Source organism: Rhinolophus sinicus, linkage group LG17, assembly GCF_036562045.2.
Source record: "Rhinolophus sinicus isolate RSC01 linkage group LG17, ASM3656204v1, whole genome shotgun sequence".
Classification (NCBI taxonomy): domain Eukaryota; kingdom Metazoa; phylum Chordata; class Mammalia; order Chiroptera; family Rhinolophidae; genus Rhinolophus; species Rhinolophus sinicus.
In genome coordinates, this window is record NC_133766.1 from 23790855 (window position 1) to 23810921 (window position 20067).

Genomic DNA, 20067 nt, shown 5'->3' on the forward strand with positions numbered 1-20067 from the left:
CTTTGCTTGTAATGGGATTGAAGGCAGAGTGTGTAGATCCAGATGCAGGTAGATTGGTGGGTCTGGTGGTGGAAATATGAGGTTATTTATGTCCAATTGCATCTGTTTTCTCACTAAAGTATGAAGTGTGATTGTAAGTTGAGGTTGTATATTTATGGGAATGCTGGAAATATGAATAAAGAAATATATGTGTAGGAGAAGCAAGCTGCCGCGGATATGGACACCTGTAGGAGTGCCTGGCATTGATGAAATTTCTGACCACAAATATGAAGTGAGTCAGTCATTATGTTTGAGTTCTTTTCTCCTGCACTGATGATAGCTGCAAGGGTGTGGGCTCAGCATAAGTGCGCAGTTGGGTTTCACTTGGGCTGGAATTTTGCCAGAGAAGAATGTTGAAGCAGGAGAGGGGCAAGAGGATGAAAGGTCTTTACAAGGGGGTCGTTTTAATGCTGGATCATGGAATTTACACTCAGTAAGAAGGGAGGTGAAAGAGGGTGATGAATCATAAAACAGCGGTAATGGTAATGGTTTGGAGGTTTCTGGGGGTTGATTAGTTACTATAGGGATATCAGATCAGTGAATTGGAGAAATAGGAGGTGGTGTCCAGAGTGTGGGATGCTTGGAAATAAGATTTTGGAGGCAGTATTGACTCTGAAAAATGAAGTCAAAAGCTCTACACCCTTTATCTCAAGCCCAGCAAAATCTTTAAAAATAAACATAATTAACTGAGGTTTAAATTATCTTCCGCTAAAGTGCCAGTCAGTTTGCCAGTTGTCTTCCCCAACATGTACACAGCCACAGTAACAGGTCGTTATCTTTGTGTACAGAGCTACCCTGCCTCTGCCCTCTACTTGATAGCAGGCATGAGGAGGCTGGTTCACACTTTATTTACCTGTTGAGACTGACAAGGCAAAGTCACATAATCCTGTAGCTTTCCAATACTTTATGATTGCATTTTCCACTCTTTAAAAAATTTCCAAGGTAAGGAAAATAAAAATTATGTATTTAATGACTAAATGGGAAAGGGGAAACCCAATCGGGAAAGTTTTAAGAAATTTTTTTCAGGAGCATGTATTGTTAGTGACAAATTTGACAGCAAAATGCAAGAAGCTTGGTCATAAGGAAGATGTTATTATTTTAAAGTATTATTACTGTTCTATTCAACATTTACTGGTCACCTATTATGTGCCAGTCAACATGTGGGGTCAGTGGTTCCTAAAACTCTTTGGTCTCAGGACCCCTTTATATTCTTAAAAAAATTATTGAGGACCCCAAGGAATTTTTGTTTATGTGGATTATATCTATCGATAGTTACTGTTTTAGAACTCAAAACTGAGGAATTGAAAATATTCATTGAAAAATAATAAACTCGTTACATGTTAACATAAATAACATTTTTTAATGAAAAAAATACTTTTTAAGACAAAAAAGTTTAGCAAGAAGAGTGGCATTGTTTTACATTTTTTCCCAAATGTCTTTAATATCTGGTTTAACAGAAGACAGCTGTTATATATGTATGTCATATATGCTTTTATAGTGAATCTGTTGCCAGATCACATATGTACATATCCTCTAGAAGATAAACATCCTCTGTAAGTAAACTCATGAGAAAGTAAGAGTTAAAAAGGAAAATAATAGTTTAGTATTCTGCAAACATTTTTGACCTTTAGGACCCTCTGAAAGGGTCTTTAAATGGGATGCCAGGGTACCCGACCATACTTTGGGAACCACTGTGCTAGGTTTTGGGACACAGCGCTCAAGGAACTGAGACGAGCAGGAGAGAACATTTCCAGTATGTAGTGTATAATGTAGTGTGTTAAATGCTCTAAAAGAGTATAATAATAGAATTTTGACTCGGAAGAGCAGCAGACTTAAGGTGTTGACATTTGAGTTGGACCTTGAAACATGAGTAGTAGTTATATACCAGGGCAGGCGAGGGCTTTCTTGGCTAAGAAGCAGCTTGAGTAAAGGCATGAAACAAGTCCAATGTTCTTAGAGTATAACATGCATGAAGGGAAGTTACTAAAGACAAGCCTGGAAAAGTGGGAGGACAGACTGAAGAGAGCCTGTATTCTTTAGGCAGTAGGAAACTATTTTATTAGCTGATAAATAACAAATATTAACTGTTGTTTGTGCCCCTACTCTATCTAGGCTGGGCTCTATATTAGGAATTTAGTTCTCTCACCACCCCATAGAAAAAAGAACGATTAGCCTCATTTTACAACCGAAGAAACTGAAGCTTCTGAGTTGTTGATTTGTATATTTGGATTTATTTTCTATTATTATACTGACTCCTATTATTAATACATCTTTCTGAAGTTCTTAGAATTGGAAATGAGATGTATCCAGAGATATGTATAATATAATAAGAAGTAAAACCACAGAATTTGAGGACCTCTTAGTTTTCTGTAAAGAAGTGGCTGTTCCTTGAGCAGTCCCGGTGAAGCAAGAGGAGCTGCTGGCCTCCTCATGGCTCCTAAAAGCTCTTCCTGCTCATAACTGCTCCCCTCTCTCTGTCAAAGATACTTGACTTCAGGTGTGTCAATTAAGAAGTTTTACTGTGTTTCCCTGAGAGTAAGACCTAGTCAGACAATCAGCTCTAATATCTCTTTTGGAGCAAAAATTAATGTAAGACCCGGTATTATATTATATTATAAAGACCCGGTCTTATAGTAAAATAAGATCGGGTCTTATATTAATTTTTGCTCCAAAAGATTCATTAGAGCTGATTGTCTGGCTAGGTCTTATTTTCGGGGAAACACGGTAGTAAAAATAAGCAAATGAACTAAGACCAAACTCACAAGAGAATCAAATATAGCAGCTAAAATTATCAGACAAAATTTTAAAAAAGGATAATGATCTGTGCTTCCTTCTTTGGATGTGGTTCTGGGGCCTCAGGATACAAGTATGATTTGAATGTGTTGCCTACTGGGAAGCATGAAAGGAAGTAAACAGTTCTGGGGACTATGTTTCTTTCCTCCTGTTACTTGGGTTTACTCCACTGAAAAGGTATACCCTGTTTCCCCGAAAATAAGACCTAGCCGGACCATCAGCTCTAATGTGTCTTCTGGAGCAAAACTTAATATAAGACCTGATTATATTATATTATATTATATTATATTATATTATATTATATTATATTATATTATATTATATTATATTATATTATATTATATTATATTATATATTATATATATTATTATAAGACCCGATCTTATATTATGTTATATTATACCCGGTATTATTATATTATATTATATATTATATGTTTTATTATAAAGACCCCATCTTACAGTAAAATAAGACCGGGTCTTATATTAATTTTTGCTCCAAAAGAGGCATTACAGCTGATGGTCTGACTAGGTCTTATTTTCCGGGGAACACGGTAGTTTAATAGGGACGCCACCTGAGAAACAAGAGTTCGTATTTTCCTGGGGGATGTATGCGGGTTGGATGCTGGAAAACCTCAAAGCTAGATTCCAGGCAAAAATAGCGTTTTAGAAATCCTAAAATCAAGGGGGCAGGAACGCATAAGAATGATTCATTTTTCACTCCTATCAATCACTCCAGATTACCTGTGTTTTAACACCAGATTGTGTTTCAGCACAAGACGTGTATGTACACAGCACTGTCCAACTCTTTTACTTAAGCTTTCAGGTGGTGATCTGCTGCACTCAACAATACTGAACACCAATACATGCACGTCTAACACAAATGTGTGCACTGGGGCGTGTACCAGGCCCTCAAAGGGGCTCCAGGGAACTTGCGGGTTATCTGGCACCGCTCCGTCCGCGGAGGGCGGGGCGCGCGCGGCCTCCCGGGAGGCCGCCCGGAAGCAAGCGCGCACGCGCAGCCCAGCCCGGCTGATGCAACCTCCGGCGCGCAGGCCGGATCTGCTGCGAGTAAGGAAGCCGACGGGGACCGGGCGGGCCAATCAGCGGCCGCCCGGAAGAGCGCGGAAGGACCCGCCCACCCGACTCTGCGAGTGACGTTTGGCAGCGCTTGGCTGGTGGCGTAGGGCCCGTCGTCCTGGTTCCCGTCCGGTTGCCTCGGGGTGTCCGGCCTCGGCCCTGGCCCTGCGGCCATTTTAGCTCAGGTTTGTCCCCGAGCCTGCCTGCCTGGCCGCCGTCCTTCCCGGGCGCGCTGTGAGGGGCTTGGTAACGGTCCGTCTCTGGTGGCAAGTGGCGCCGCCGCCGCTGGAGGCCTCCGTATGGTGGAGAGGCCTCGAGCTGACTAGGACCCGTACTTCCCGGCGGGATGGGTGTTGTCGCCGCCGCTGTGTCCTGCGCCGGCCGTTCCGGACTCGGGCCTGCCGCTTGTGGCCGGAGCCGCTGCCCTCTGTGGCTTTCCTGCTGGCCCGGGGCCCGGCCTGGGGCGCCGACAACGCCGCGAGGCGAGGCCGGGACCGTGTAGGCCTCTCCGGATCCTGTCCGAGCTCCCGCCTCCTCGTCCGCGTACCTCGCTGAGACACCGTCAAGAGCCGGGCGATGGAGCCGGGGACGGACGGGCCACGAGGCGGGCTGGCGCCGCGGACGGGCCCCCTGTTCCGGCTGTCCTTCTTTCGTCGGCGCTCGCCCCCAAGCACCGTCAGGTTCCCCGCACCTCTTGTCGCGGAGCATCCCGGGGACCCCAAAACGGCTTCCTCTCCCCGGCCTGACGCCCGGACCAGCTACTGGATGAAGCTCCTTTCCCAGCTCTTCGCGCCTCTCCCCATCCTGCTTCAGAAGCTGCTGATTTGGAGCCAGCTTTTCAGTGGGATGATTCCGACCAGATGGATAGGTTACACCGGCGGCTACAGCGCCCTGAGATCCCCGAGAGCTCGGGAGGAACCGGCTGGCCCCGCGTCGCAGAAAGCGAGTTCGCTGCGGCTGGACCCCTCGGCCGACTCGACTGCCGGTCTCCTGGACTGGCCAGAGCAGGAGGTCCACTGGCAGCGCTCGTCCCCCGATCTAGAATTGGAACTGAAAGCCCAGGGAAGAGCCATGAACCCTGTGGCCCACGCATTGCTCCTGGAGCAGCAGCTGTGGGGAGTGAAACTGTTGCCGAATACCCTTCAAACCCTTCAAACCCGGCTGCTCTCTGACCGGGAACTTGGCCCTTTACCCTCCGGGCCTCGAAACCTTCAGCGCTTAAGCAATTTCGACGCCGTCTCTTATTTGCTGAACCCCGCTTATCTGGACTGCCCGCCGCTGGTAGAGCTCAGCTATCAGAACGGCATCGGAGGTGGCAAGCTAGTTGACTTGCAGACTGGAAGCTCAGAGAGCAGCTGTCTGCCTGAGGACCATTCTCATGGCCAGCCACTGAATGCTGAGATCACTTGCGCCTCGTGGCAGGGATGTCCACCTCTTTCTAGAGAAGGTCAGCCAGAAATTCACCATGTTCGCATGAAACGGTTGGAATTTTTTCAGCAGCCTATCAAGGGGCAAGCGTTACCTACCCCCGACCAAGATCATGGCTACCACAGCCTGGAGGAGGAACACAACCTTCTCCGGATGGACCCGGAGCCCTGCAGAGATAGTCTGACACCCTTTGTTCCCCCTGCTGGAGCCATTCCCGGAACCGCCCAGGAACCCACGGAGGAAAAAATAGAATTGACTAAAGAGGTTCCTCTTGCTTTGGGAAAACAGGGCCCTTTGGAAAGCTGTGCATCTTGTGAGGTACCTATGGAAAGAGAGCCAGGGGAAGACCAAATAACTGTAGCTGACTCCTCAGACATAGATGATGACCTTCCCGTTTCTGCCAGACCCGTGTGTAGTAACAGACTGATAGATTACATTTTGGGAGGTGTATCCAGTGACCAGGAAACAAATTCTGACTCAGAAGGTGTGGACTGGGATGAGGAAGCTGAGGATGATGGTTTTGATAGTGATAGGTCGCTGTCAGAATCAGACGAACAGGACTCTGAGGGGCTTCACCTGTGGAACTCTTTCTACAGTGTAGATCCTTATAACCCCCAAAACTTTACAGCAGCGATTCAGACTGCTGCCAGAATTGTTCCTGGGGACTCTTCTGACTCAGAGAAGGATTTGCCTGACAAGTCTGATCTAGAGAATTCTCTCCAGACTGGAAACCTTCTTGAGTCTCCTGACCATAATTCTGGGGAGGAAGATGACTGGGAATCTAGTACAGATGAAGCAGAGAGTCTCAAACTGTGGAACTCTTTCTGTAATTCGGATGACCCTTACAACCTTTCAAATTTTAAAGCTCCTTTTCAAACATCAGGGAAAAATTGGAAAGGCGGTCATGATTCAGAGAGGCCATCTGAGTCCATTGTGGCCATTTCTGAGTGTCACACCTTACTGTCCTGTAAGGTGCAACTGTTAGGGAGCCGAGACAGTGAATGTTCAGACTTGGTACAGGCTGGGGTTCTTTCTGGAGAAAAACATACGCATATCAAGAGAAAAAAGGTTTGTTTCTTTCTTATAACCTGCTTAATAATTTGTAAGAACTGTTTTGATGTGGTTAAATATAGCAGAATGCCTTTCCTGGAGGCATAGTAGTGCATATATTTGAAGAAGGCCTCTAAATGTCTTTAGTCCATATACTCTGATTAGAAATGATCCCCTTTTTTCTCTCCAGTAGAATGTTTCTGTCCAAATCGGAGATACCAGTGTATAGATAGATGGTAGGAAAGTGCCATTTTCGTTTGAGTTGGCAGCTCTGCGCTATTTTCCTACAAGTTTCAACTTTTCACTTTTTTAAGGAACAGAAACATTAAACCTTGGGTGTACATGATTTAATTTTTTCTAGAGATAGGGAAAGTCAAAGTATAGCCATAGCATTTAACAATATTGTTAAGGCAGTATGTCATGGTAAGTGTCTTCATTCCTGTCCATTAAAAGCCAAAGAGATGATGGTGCCAAGGAGCAAGTCAGACTCGCCTGGTTTTTGCCATGAAAGGAAATATTAATTTCAGTATTAAAAAGTTTGTGACATGTATATGATTTTGATTAACGGCCAAAAACAATACAGGAAATAGTATGCCTTTTCTTTAAGAATGCAATACTAGTTATCATTGGCTACCTGTTGGTTAATAGTCATGTAAAACAATGATGATCATTTATGTGGTTTATCTTAAGTAGTTGCTTTCTAGTCCCAGGCTAGTCTTAAAATTTCATGGAACATGTCCTCTTACAACACATTGTCAAGTTAACCTTATTTTGGCAGTCTTTTGAATTGCTTTATTTTTTTTCTCTATTGTTTATTCAGCTAAAGTTACTAATTGGAGAGAAATCCTCCCCAAACACACAGGGTACCTTTTATTGTAGAGGAAAAGATTCTTTAGTTACCCGTACCTTTATTTGGACAGAGAAAGGAGTGGGTGAATTATTATTGACCTCAGATTCTGCAGCATCAGGGAGTTTCCAGTGGACAGGACCCTCATCCATTGGTTCCAAATGTCCAGTTTAATACTTTGAAACTATTCCTGGTGTAGAAACTACATCTAAATGTGGTACACTTATGTCTTACCTGTAGATGCAGAATAAGTCATGTTAAAAATTAAATTTTAGGGTTGGCCGGTTAGCTCAGTAGGTTAGAGCACAGTGCTGTCCCCACATGGGCCAGTGTGAGCTGCGCCCTCCACAACGAGATTGAAACAATGACTTGACTTGGAGCTGATGGGTCCTGGAAAAACACACTTAAAAAAAATTAAATTTTAGTTTACTTCTCTGTAAATGTCATCATCAAAGAGCTTTTCTCTCTTTTTAAGGGGCCCCTGACAAAATGACCCTTTTTGGTGAATAGGTAGGAAACAAAGTCAAGCAATGGAATAAGCACTTGACACCTGGAGTGCTGCTGTGTTCCCTTCTCCTGAGTGACTAGGGCCAAGAGATTTGGGAACACAGCCAAACCTAAGAAGTAACTTGACCTCTCATGGCCTTGAGTCACTCATTTATCTGATCGGAATAATAATAATCATATCGTATGACTTATTGCACGATTCAAATGAGATGAGTAAATAAAACTAATAATTCATTGCCTTTCCTATAAATGGTAGCTCTTATTGTTTAGGGACAATTGCATGTCTCATTTTAGCTCATTGAGTAAAAATGGGATGAGTCGAGTAGGTGTGAGACTGTTGATTAAACTAGAGGCAACATTTATAAAATATGTCTAAATATGCTAAAATTATTTGACATCCTTTGACTATTTGACATTCTTTAGGTATATGGAAATGATGGGTAGTGCTTAATTCTTAAAATGAAGCTTTCAGATCTGGGAATTGAAAATGCTTTGTGTCGTGGTATAACATAGTGTAGATTGTAGAGCCAGACTGAAGGCTGAAGTCCCAGTTATGCCATGAAGAGGCTGTGTGATTTGAACAAGTCAGTTAACCTGTACATCTGCTTCCTTGTCTGTGCAGTGGTGATGATGATAGTGTGTGCCCTGTAGGGTTGATGTGCGGTGAATGAGATAAAAATTGGTGCTTTGAAAAGAGCCTGGTGTATGGTAAACACTATATAAATATTTATTGTTATTTATCTTAGTGACACAATGAATAACACTAGAATGCAATATCTAGTAAGGGGTTGCATACCTACTAATTGTCCTCAGGGGCATTTGTTGGCCTGATGTAAAGGGAATGAATGTAGTGGGCCACAGTGGGATTAGCTGATGTAACTATTGAATATGATTTAAAGCAAGTACTCACTTACTTTTGGAGTTTGATATCTTACAAAGAAACTTCTATATTAGAAATTAAGTAGGGTCAACAGGGCCTGTCACTCATTGCCTGTGATCATGTATATAATAATACTCACAATTTCATGTATTAGGTTGGTGCAAAAGTAATTGCGGTGTTTGCAGTTATTTTTAACCTTTTAAACCGCCATGACTTTTGCACCAACCTAATGTATACTCTTAGCGTGTAGCATATTGAGAAGGAATACAAAGAGGGTTTTTTATCTTAACTACAAAGTCTCTCATAGTAATGTAGCCTTAAAGATATGTTAATTTTGCTGCACTTTAAGTATCTTTCGCTTCTGTATTCTGATTATAAAAGTAATATAAGAATAATACTACACGTTCATGATTCAAAAATTGGAAAGCATTGAAGTGAAATTTCTTTTAAAAAGGAAGAACAGAAATAAGTGAAGAGTTTGTCAAAACTTTTGTGCTATTATAAAAGCAGTCACTTCCAGGTATATATTTTTGAAACATTTCTCATTTTAGAGGAAGAGTATCGTGACTATTTCCTTAAGGATTGAAAAAAAAAAGTAAGGATTAATAACATCAGGAAAGTCACAGTTCCCCATCTGGATTCATTTTATTAACATCAAAAACCAAGAAGAGGTGGGAGGATGACAAGATGAGGGATTGGGGATGTGACTGTGTGTGTGTGTATAAGACATTAAGATGGCATTTGTCCACTGTTTTATTCAGATGTCATCTAGTCAAAACTCTTAACTCCCATTTATAGCTGAGACCAAATATTCTTGTAAGATATTCAATATTCTGAAAGACTAAAGGGTTAATTACCTCAATGATGATTGTAAGATCCCAGAGAGTGATTAAAGTTAGTCTTTGTCTTCATAGGTAACCTTCCTTGAAGAAGTTACTGAGTATTATATAAGTGGTGATGAGGATCGCAAAGGACCATGGGAAGAATTTGCACGGGATGGATGCAGGTTCCAGAAACGAATTCAAGAAACAGAAGATGCCATTGGCTATTGCTTGACATTTGAGCACAGAGAAAGAGTGTTTCATAGACTCCAGGAAACATGCTTCAAAGGACTTGATGTTTCGAGCCACGTTCAGCTGATTTGATAGCCGCTGTCCCTAGCACACACTAACTCTTACTTGAGAGAGGTTTCTTTTCAAACAAAAATTGGCAGCTGTCCTTTGACTTTTTTTAAAGAGGATATGTGACTTGGATCCAGCGACCTTATTTAATATTGTTTTGCAACATATCCCACTCAGAAACGTTCAGGTTTGAAGCCAAACCCTGATAATAAAGGATGAGGTGGTGTGATTTCTAATCCTCCCCTGTTTTGTTTAGTTGGATGTGTTTTTGGATGTTTGCTTGCTGCGGTGAAAAGGGAACCTTTTAAGGTGTAATTTTGTACTTCCAAAACTTATTTTCTTGGGAAACAGTACAGGGTTCAAAGCCCATTTTCCATTTTAATTTAAATGATGTATACCTGTCTAAAAACTTTGGGCTCTTTTTTTTTTTTCTCTTCAACATTCAGAAATTAATGGATTTTTATGTTTTCTCTATATTTTCTTAGTGCTTTGGCCCATCTACCTTAAGGCTAAGAAAATAATCTTGCATATGCTACCAACTTAAGGTACATTATCTTGTGTAACTTTTTTTTCCTTCTAAAAATGTCTTGTGTTGAAAATGTGTGGTAGGTGTTTATTTCTAGGTTAGGTTCTACCTAAGATATTTCCAAGGACTGACACAAAACCTTCATGTGTGGTAGTCTCTGCTACTTTGGGAAAGCTGCATCTTTTCTGCCAAATTTTAACACCTAATATATTTAATTTCTGTGCAAACTGTTTGTTGGAGAGGGTTCTGTATATGTTATTGTAGTTTCCAGTTGAATGGCTCTTTCAGCAGACAGAAATTGTTGTAAAAGACACCAGAAAGTAATAATTACATCAATAATTACATTAATTTTTTAAAATTAAAAGTCTAGAATTTTCCTAGGAAGAAGATAGGACAAATCAGAGCAATTTGGTTTTGTTTTATATGCTGTCAACAGAAAACCAGTGTTACTGATATGCCTCGGCACTGTCACTTTTAAAACCTGTCAGGGTGACACTGTAAACTTGGAAATGGGCAGTTCTGAATTTTCCATTTTGAAATGTAAATACAGGCTTCAGTCAGTATCCAAGTTTATTGTGTTCTATAGTTTTAATAATGAGGGAAGTAATAATGAGAGAAGAAGGGCTATACTTTCAAGAAAGGATAGAGCTATAGATTTAACAACCAGAAAGTCTTAATATCTAAAGCCCAAAGTTTGCTTTGAATCCAGGTTTTTGCAGTGACTGGTTGTGCTTGGTTCATTTAGGCAGGTCTACATGGCGTGCATCTGTTAGGTTGAGGGAATGTTAACCAACTCCTTAATGGTCTATTTTTACTCCACGTTTTTCCTGTCACAGGTAGTGGAAAACATGAGTATAGAATAGATGACCTCTTAATTTTGAACTTGTTTCAGTGTGAGGACAATTTCTCATCAGAAGTGCTTGCAGGGTTACTACCTCAGTTTATAATCTACCTGCTCTTTATCTCTGTCTGGTTTGCTCTAAGAACAGCCTGCAGTGTTTATACATATTCATACATAAACACACTGAGAGTGCAGCAACATAAAGGTTGGTCAGATTTTTGCGGAGTCCTTAGTGTTTTCTGCACCTCCACTTTAGGTGATCACAGAGAATGCATTCACAGAACTGGGGAGGACACCGTCAAAGCAGGCTGGTTGCAGGTACCAGTTATGTCAGGTGGAAAGAAGGCATTGTTTGCCTTGAAGGAAGTGTTTTAAAAATGCATAGGCATTCTTTTAAAAGCAGAATGAAGTATACTATTTTATGTCAGATACTTAGGTTGTGTTTTGTGTTTCTGAAATCTAGCACCCCTGCCTATGTGAAAATAATGGATATCTTTACATTGATTGGATTGTGGGAAATTGTTCCCTTGGGTTCCAACCTCAACTTCACTACCAAATGAGTAAAATCTTGGTTAACAATTCTTCCATTTACTACCCTCCTCTAAAAGAATGATCAGAGGGTGATGAGAAGGACAGAAGGGACCATTTTTAGGTTGGATAGAAGACAAAAGACAATTCTTGCCAGTTTAATCCCAATCCTAGTTGTTAGAACAAAGTTAAAGCTCCACCATCTTAAGAAGAAAATCCTTGGAAATTTTAATTGAACATTTTAGACATTTAACGTCTTGCAACGGTGCTTTAAGTATCAGTGTAGCATATGAAAGGCTTTGTACAGACAGATAAAATTTCCGAGTGTTCAAATGTAATAACAGCACCTCTTCATCTTTAACTTGAAATCAAAACTATCAGATTTTATTTTTTTACAATTTAAGGAAGATGAAATTAGGGGACTAGAAGGCTTCTCTACAGACCAATGAGTTAAATGTAACCAGTTTGTTGGGATTTTGTAAAATTCTATTTGTGTATGTAACTTAACTAATCTGTAAATTGTAATAAATATATTTGATTATTAAATGTTAATGTGATATTTTGGTTCAGCTTTATATTTTAATGTTTCTTAGTATTTTATATGGGTTTTGGAATTACTAGCAGGATTTTCAGGATTAAATGAGGTATTTTTGTAGAAATACTTTAAACTTAGAGGTACTGAACAAATTTCTGGTTTAAAAAGGTTATGTGATACGTAAATTGCACCTCAGCTAATTGAAGGGCAGGAATGGTAATGGGATAAATATAATTGCAAACCACATTTTAGTAGTGGAAAGGAGAAGTTAGTTCTTTGAGTATGAAATGCCCCACTTCGAGACTGGGGATTAGAATGTAAAATTGGCCCCAGCTGTCTTCTGCAAAGAAAACAGTCAAATTAAAAGTGTTCACAGAAGCAGTAAAATTCATATGCTGGGGTTAGCATAGTGTTTCTCTTAAGTAGCAGGGAAATCTGCTCCTCTATCTTGTGCATTATTATTGATAACTATGGTATTGTGAACCGTGATGTTCTCTCCCATATACAGAATTGAATACATGTGATGGGAACATCAGAAAAAAACTTTTTACCCTGAGAAAAAGACAAACATTTGAGTTATAGCAAGCTTATTAATGGATTAAGGCATAATAGCACTCTTAATTTAGGTATTTGGATCTTCGTAGCTAATGAAGAAAAATTATTAAAGTTGTATTTCTGAACTAGAAGGAAAGAAACTTAACATTTAGTTGCAGATAATCAGTGTTTAGTACAAATTGAATTGACAGCCCCAGGTTACACTTTTTTTTTTTTACCACCTTGGGGTTAGTTTAAGCATTTTTGGGTGTCTTTTTCCAGGAAGATATATGAAAATAGCCATATTTGCATCAAGCCAGATTTATTATTATGGCTATCCCGATATTTTATAGAAATTGTACTGTGTTTTTTCTACTTTAATAGAAAGTTTAAAGCAAAATTTAAATAATTGAATTGCTGATAGTTACACATAGAATTTGGTGGTCTCTTGGAGACTTCCTTTGGATCCTTCTCTACATACCTTTTAAAAATAATGGAAATAATTTTTTTCTCATAAAAATATGTGTCATTTATTAAAGCAGCTAATACTAATATATGAAGGCATTCTCGGTATATTCTAAAAAATAAGTATGCTGTCCAGGGTGCCTTTTCGAGGTGAGAATCAGTTTCATTTTATGTGTAAAGAAATTTTGATGTTTCTTCATTCAACTGATTAGGACAGAAATGTCACCTGTTTGGAACTTGTCTACGTTGGAAGTTAGGATTCTTTCCTTATGCACTTGAATGCTCTGTGATCAATACAAAACAGCCTTTTTCTCCCTGGATTTGCTTAAGCAAGACTTGGTCAGTTATGACTTTAAAATACAGAAGCAGCATGATATCAAGATCTATAATAATAGATGTAATAAATAGGATAAATAGATCTAACCCTGCTCTGAGGATTCATCAAGCAAGCTTTCAATTAATATGTTTTAATGACAGGTTTAACATTACGGAATTTAGAGAGATCGTTTTACACGTGGCATGAGGGCATAGGGTACGTGTTACTATGTAACAATTGACTTCAGTCACTTTTACCAGATTGGCAGACTCCTTAATCTCAGCCGGGTAAAACGGGGGAAATGGTTTCAGGAAAGTCGGTGGCTGAACCCGTGGGGAGAGTACCCTAGAGATCTAGTGAGAACATAAGGTCTAGAAAGCTGCACTGTAAGGGAAGAAGCTTTGAAACCATTGTTCTTTTCATCTTTTACCCTTCCCTTCATCTAAGTGCTGTCTTTTTCTTCCAGTTTCTTCCTGCCCTTGCTGATTTTTTTTTCAGTACTGTTTTATAGAGGCTTACGTGGAAGAAGGAGATGAGGACCTTCATAACGAGAACACAATCGCCAAGGTGTGTGCTCATTAGAGAGACTTTGCATCAACGAGACAGGATCCCACAGAGTTCTTCACTCTGCAGAGCTTCCTGCACATTTCCCTACCGGAACATTAGGTTAATATACACGTTTTGAGACTGCAGTAACTTTCAGAAATATCCCACATATGTTCAGGGTCAAAGTAAAGCTGGATTATGCTGCTTTGAGTTAGGCCTGCTTTTCCTAATGGAGTTCATACATTGGCTCTGAAAGCAAAAATAAGAAAGGAGTCCCACAACGGTTTTGAAAAAGGCTCATCTGGTGAATGTTCTGGAATGGTTGTTTTCAAATTTCATAGTGGAAGACTAGCTCCTCTTTGGATTTCAGATATCTCCAAGACACCTCTGACAACCCTATACCCCAACCCCTCCTTTTCTTCTCATTTCACCTAAAATTATGTTCACTCTGACCTCATCTTGTTAACATTTTTACTTGTTTCTTGTCTGCCACCACCCTTACTAATCTGTAAACTCTGAAAGCAGTAACCTTGTGTGTCTTGCATACTCTGAGCCCAGAGCCTAGAGCTGTACTTGGCACATCATAGATGGTCAACAGATATTTACTGAATGAGTTAATAACTTGCTTCACCTTATCTAGCCTTTATTGAGATTTCATCAACATGGCCATGTCTGATTAGAAACAAGGGTGCACAATCATAGATGATGTAAAATCACAAGGACTGAGTCACAGACGCACAGGTCCTTAGCGTAAGCTCTGAATTTGTAGAATGTAATTACAAGTTTCAATTTGGATAGGGATACCACTTCAGTTAATTTGAATGTTATTAATAAGGTGCATGTTAACTGATGAGTTTAATATGTGATCAAATCAGCTGAGGCCATTCTTTTCTGGAATTAATATTCTGTACTGGAGTATGAAAGTATTCAAAATGCTTCCCACCACACCAGAGATTTCAGTTCTACTCCCTTGTGGCAAAAGGTTGGCTTTGGGTTGCTAGAGATGCTCTGTTGACTCCACTAGATGGCGTTACTATCTCGGAGTGCCTCATGGATCCTTGTTACTACTAAGCTGATGGCTATCGCTGGCTTGGAGGCTGTTCCTGGTGTAACAAGCTGGAAAACCTCCCTGCCCTGCCCATTCTAGGGCTGTGACTCCGAACGGGCTGTGACTCCACCTTTTTATGGTAACTACCCAGAAGTGGAGGCTGTTCCTTATGTGAGAACAAAGATTTGTATTTGAACACAAACGAGTGAATTGATTCTTCCTGATATACACGGAGGGAGAATAAAATGAACATAGTGAGGATTTAGGGTAGTGGAGGTGACATCTAAGAGGTTGATGTAGGGATATTTGCTGGGTTTTGTGCATTGGGGTTTTTCCAGTTAGGGCTTTATTCTCACTGAACTATTTAAATGCTCAGCATCCAGCTTTGTTGCATGGCTGTGCATCAGACATTCTCCATGAGAAGAGAGGGTGCCACACTGCTCAGGACATGGAGAATCACTGTCTAATTAGAGTTGTGCATGTGACTGGCCTGGAAGCAGGAAAAGAGACTCAAGAACTGTTGGACTTGGTTTCATGCTGGTGTTGCCTGTTTCCTTTTTGGAGCTAGAGGTAGCTAAGGCCAGGTGCATGTCCGGGACTGCTCATTGGGAGTTGTACTGGCTCCAAGGGGTTGCCCCCAATCCAGATCCAGGGGGGCCCGAATGGAGCTCTACTGTATATTTGCATATAATTTTCCTGTGCCTGCAGTGACTGAGGCACATTTCAACTGTATTATGGTAAGAGGTTTTTTGTTTGTGTTTTTGTTCTGTACCTTCTGGAATTTACAGAGGAGGTTTTTGCTTATTTTTACTACTAATTGCCATATTTTCTAGACAATCCACCTGTGAACAGATTCCCTTCCCCAGGACAACCTGCCAAGAGTCACAGCTTGATTGGCCTAGAAGGGTGTAACCCAGTATTGCCCGAGAGATGCCATTTTTTTAGAGGAATATTGACTTACAGAAGAACAGTCCTGCTGGGAAGTCAAAGAGTTGAAGCAGGTACATGTTCTTGCAGTTAATTTCCCAGGTTGTTTCAAGTGGGATGACAAGTTACATTAAGACAGTGTCCCTTCTTATTCCTCCTGTTTGGCATGGACCTCCTCAGGGTCCGTTGGGAATAGTTACCTTCCTTGATCAGGTTCATCTTCCCTCTAAAGGCTTCCCTGATGATGACTCCATCTGTGTGTCCTCAGAGTTCATCATCTTGTTTTCAATATTAATAGCACCCTGCACACCTTTTTATCACTGTTCATATAACATCGAGTTGTCATTGTGGTTTGCACTTCCTTTACTTCCTGTCACCTCTTTGGTTGGACGGGTTCTCAGCACAGGGACCAGAATGTCTTAGGTGCACGGTACACTTTTCTTTAACTCAACTGACAATTTCCATAGCCTCCTTCTAATGGATAGGCTCCCCCACACTCACCACAATTAAGTAATTTATTAATTTATGTGTTTCAAAGAAGCAATTAAATGTGTGAAAAGGTCTATGTTCAATGTATACATTAGGTTTATTTATAGTACTTGAGATATTTTTGAGAAGCTAGTGTTACTAGTGATGACTTTAAACTTAAGTTTTTAAATCAGTTGATGTTATGTCTTCATTACTGATATTTCCTTATTGTATAAGTGTTTAGCAAATATTTTCTCCCAGTCTGTGTCTTTCCCTTTCATTTTGTTAATAATGTCATTTGAAGAGCAAAATTTTAAAATCTTGCAGAAGCCCAATTTATCAATTTTTTTTCTTCCACAGTCCATGCTTTTTGTACCCTATATCAGAAATCTTTCTCTAATGCAAGGTCACAAGTATTTTTGTTGTTTTCTTCTGGAAGATTTATAATTTTAACCCTGACATTTAAGTCAATGGTCCACTTTGAGTTAACTTTTGTATGTGGTATGAAGGGTTGCGATTCATGTTTTTGCATATATGAGATATTCGTAGATATTCAATTGTTGAAAAGACTATCCTTTCTCCATTGAATAATGTTGACACTTTTGCTAAAAATCGGGTTACTATATGCTTGGGTCTATTTCTGGACCCTCTATTCTTTTGATCTGCATCTCTGTCTTTACATAAATGTCACACTGTCTTGATTACTGTAATTTTATAGTGAGTCTTGAAATTGCTGTTGTTGTTTTTTTAAATTGTTTTGGCTATTTTAGGTCCTTTGCATTTGTATTCGAATTTTAGAGCCAGCTTATTAATTCTACAATAAAAAAAAAGTCGGCTTGACATGCAAGTGACGTCATAGGAATGGCGGCAGCGAGGTGGGCTTCTTGAGTTCTCCTCCGGAACTTAAACAAACTGAACGTCTACAACCCAGCAAAGGACTCTGCTCATCACACAGAACAGCTAAGAGACTCCTACGAGGATTACTTGAAGGGCCCAACTCAAGAGATTCAACACACCCAGAGGCCAACTCCAGACCAAACCAGAGTACTACCGGGTTTGACCTACAAGTGACACACCCAGAGGGAATTCTGTATAGGCACCGGAGCCCATAGGGGCCAAGCCTCATTTGAGCGGTCAACCCTCATACGGCAGATCATCCACTGTGGGCAGAGCCAAGTCTCACAACTAGTCACCGTAGGAGTCAATCCTACCTACTGACAAGCCAAAAGCAATTAAAGCTCAGCTTTGACAGGACAATATACACAACACAAGAGTCACCTTTGGAGCACACGCACAGGAGAATAGGGAAGCGGTGCAAGTCAAATATAAAGGACACATACTACATGAGATAACCCAGCAAAAACCAAGAACCCTAGGGGATCTACCTAATACATTGAAGCAAACATAGAGTCAGCCAGAATGGGGAAACAAAGAAACATGTCCCAAATAAAAGAACAGAAGAAACCTCCAGAATTGGAACAAAAATGAAATAGAGGTAACCAACCTATCAGAGACAGAGTTCAGAACACTGATGATAAGAATGTTTAAGGAGCTTAGTGACAACATAAAGAAGGATGTAGAAATCATAATGAACAACCAGTTAGAACTAAAGAACACAATTACTGAAATAAAGTACACACTTAAAGGAATTACCAGCAGGTTAGATGAAGCAGATGATCGAATCAGTGACTTAGAAGACAAGTTAGCAGAGATCACCCAAACGGAACAACAAAAAGAATGAAAAGCAACGAAGATGGTTTAAGAGACCTCTGGGATAACATCAAGCACAACAGCATGCGCATCATAGGAATACCAGAAGGGGAAGAGAGGGAGCAAGGGATCAAGAACATATTTGAAGGAATAATGTCCGAAAATTTCCCTAACCTGGTGAAGAAAACCGACATACAAGCCCAGAAAGTGCAGAGAGTTCCAACCAGGATAAACCCAAACAGGTCCACACCAAGACACATTATAGTTAAAACTGCAAAGGTTAAAGACAAAGAGAGAATCCTAAAAGCAGCAAGAAAAAGACAGCAGGTTACATACAAAGGGACTCCTATAAGACTATCAAATGACTTTTCTAGAGAAACATTGCAGGTCAGGAGGGAGTGGAAGGAGGTACTCAAAGTGATGCAAAACAAAGGCCTACAATCTAGATTGCTTTATCCAGCCAGGCTATCATTTAAAATTGAAAGAGAGATAAAGAGCTTCCCAGAAAAGAAGAAGCTAAAGAAATTGATTACCAGAATGTCACATGCAGAGTACTTCTGGATGCTGGCAGTATCATATTTCTTGACCTGGGTGGTGGCAATATAGGTGCTTACATTATTAACTATTTATTTAACTACATGTTTTATACATTAATGTTTCTCGTATTTCACAATAAAAAAACTTTTAAAATACATTTAAAAAAAGCCTGCTTAATTGTTGAATGAAATTACATGGACTTTATAGATGGATTTAGGACGAGTTGACGTGTTAACAATATTGAGTATTCTTATTGAGTATTCTGATTCATAAACCTAGTATATCCCTCCATTTATTTTGGTATTTGAACAATATTTTTAGTTTTCAATATACTGATCTTGCACATATTTTGTTACCTTTATCCCTAAATATTTTCTGGTTTTTGATGCTATTGTAAATTGTACTTTTTCAATTCAGTTTCCAATTCTTTGATGCTAATATATGAAGATACAATTTATTTTTGTATTTGATCTTACATCCTATGACTTTAGGATTTTTTACACCAATGATCACATTTTAGAATAAAAACAGTTTTGCTCCTTTCTTTCCAATCTGTATACCTTTTGTTTCTTTTTTCTTGCCTTCTTGTACTGAATAGGATATTTAGTACATTGTTGAATAGAAGTGGTGAGAGCAGACATCCTTGTCTTGTCAATAGGATTGGTGATATCTTCTCTTTCATTCCTGATGTTGGTAATTTATGTCTTCTCTCTTTTTTGCTTAACAGTTTGGCTAGAGGTTTATCAATTGTTTTGATCTTTTCAAAGAACCAGCTTTTGGTTTCATTGATTTTCCTTTATTGTTTTTGTTTTGTTTTGTTTTGCTCTGTTTTGTGTTCTAATACACTAATTTCGGGTTTATAATCTGTTTTCTTCTATACTTTGTGTGTGTAATTTGATTTTCTTTTTCTAATTTCTTAAGGTGAAGCTTAGACCATTGATTCAAAACCTCTATTTCCTTCTACTATAAATACATAATGCTATAAGTTTCCCTATAAGCACTGCTTTATCTGCTTTTCAAATATGTTTATATGTTGTATTTTAATTTTAATTCAGTTCAAGACATTGTCTAATTTCCCTTCTGCTTTCTTCTTTGACCCATGGAATTTAGAAATATGTTGTTTTATTTCCAAATATTTGGGATTTCCCACATTTCTTTTTGATTTCTAATGTAATGAGAGGATACTTTGATTTTTAATCCTTTTAAATTTGTTGAGAATTGTTTATGCCCTAGCATATGTTTATTTTGTAGAATGTTTCATATATGTTTGACCTAAAAGAAGTGTATGCTGCTGTTGCTGGGTGCCATGTTTTCTGTTGGTTAGGTCAAGTTGGTTGAAGTC

General features: G+C 39.7%; 1 protein-coding gene across 2 annotated transcripts; it reads left to right on the forward strand.

Annotated features, from left to right (window-relative positions):
- The first annotated feature begins 3953 nt into the window (after positions 1–3953).
- On the forward strand, positions 3954–12191 carry PPP1R15B (protein phosphatase 1 regulatory subunit 15B). 2 transcript variants are annotated; one of them, XM_019711457.2, is made up of 2 exons: positions 3954–5657; positions 9538–12191. In XM_019711457.2, exons 1-2 carry the CDS (start codon positions 4488–4490, stop codon positions 9766–9768), a joined length of 1401 nt encoding a protein of 466 aa, XP_019567016.2. In that variant the 5' UTR covers positions 3954–4487; the 3' UTR covers positions 9769–12191. The 2 variants fall into 2 exon arrangements, with proteins under 2 accessions (XP_019567016.2, XP_019567015.2); XM_019711456.2 differs by having other exon boundaries at positions 3958–6407.
- The last annotated feature ends 7876 nt before the right edge of the window (positions 12192–20067 follow it).

Coding starts and splice junctions, on each gene's coding strand:
- PPP1R15B (XM_019711456.2), top strand. CDS start 4,488: ATGGAGCCGGGGACGGACGGGCCACGAGGCGGGCTGGCGCCGCGGACG. Junction 6,408..9,537: donor CGCATATCAAGAGAAAAAAG/GTTTGTTTCTTT, acceptor TTGTCTTCATAG/GTAACCTTCCTTGAAGAAGT.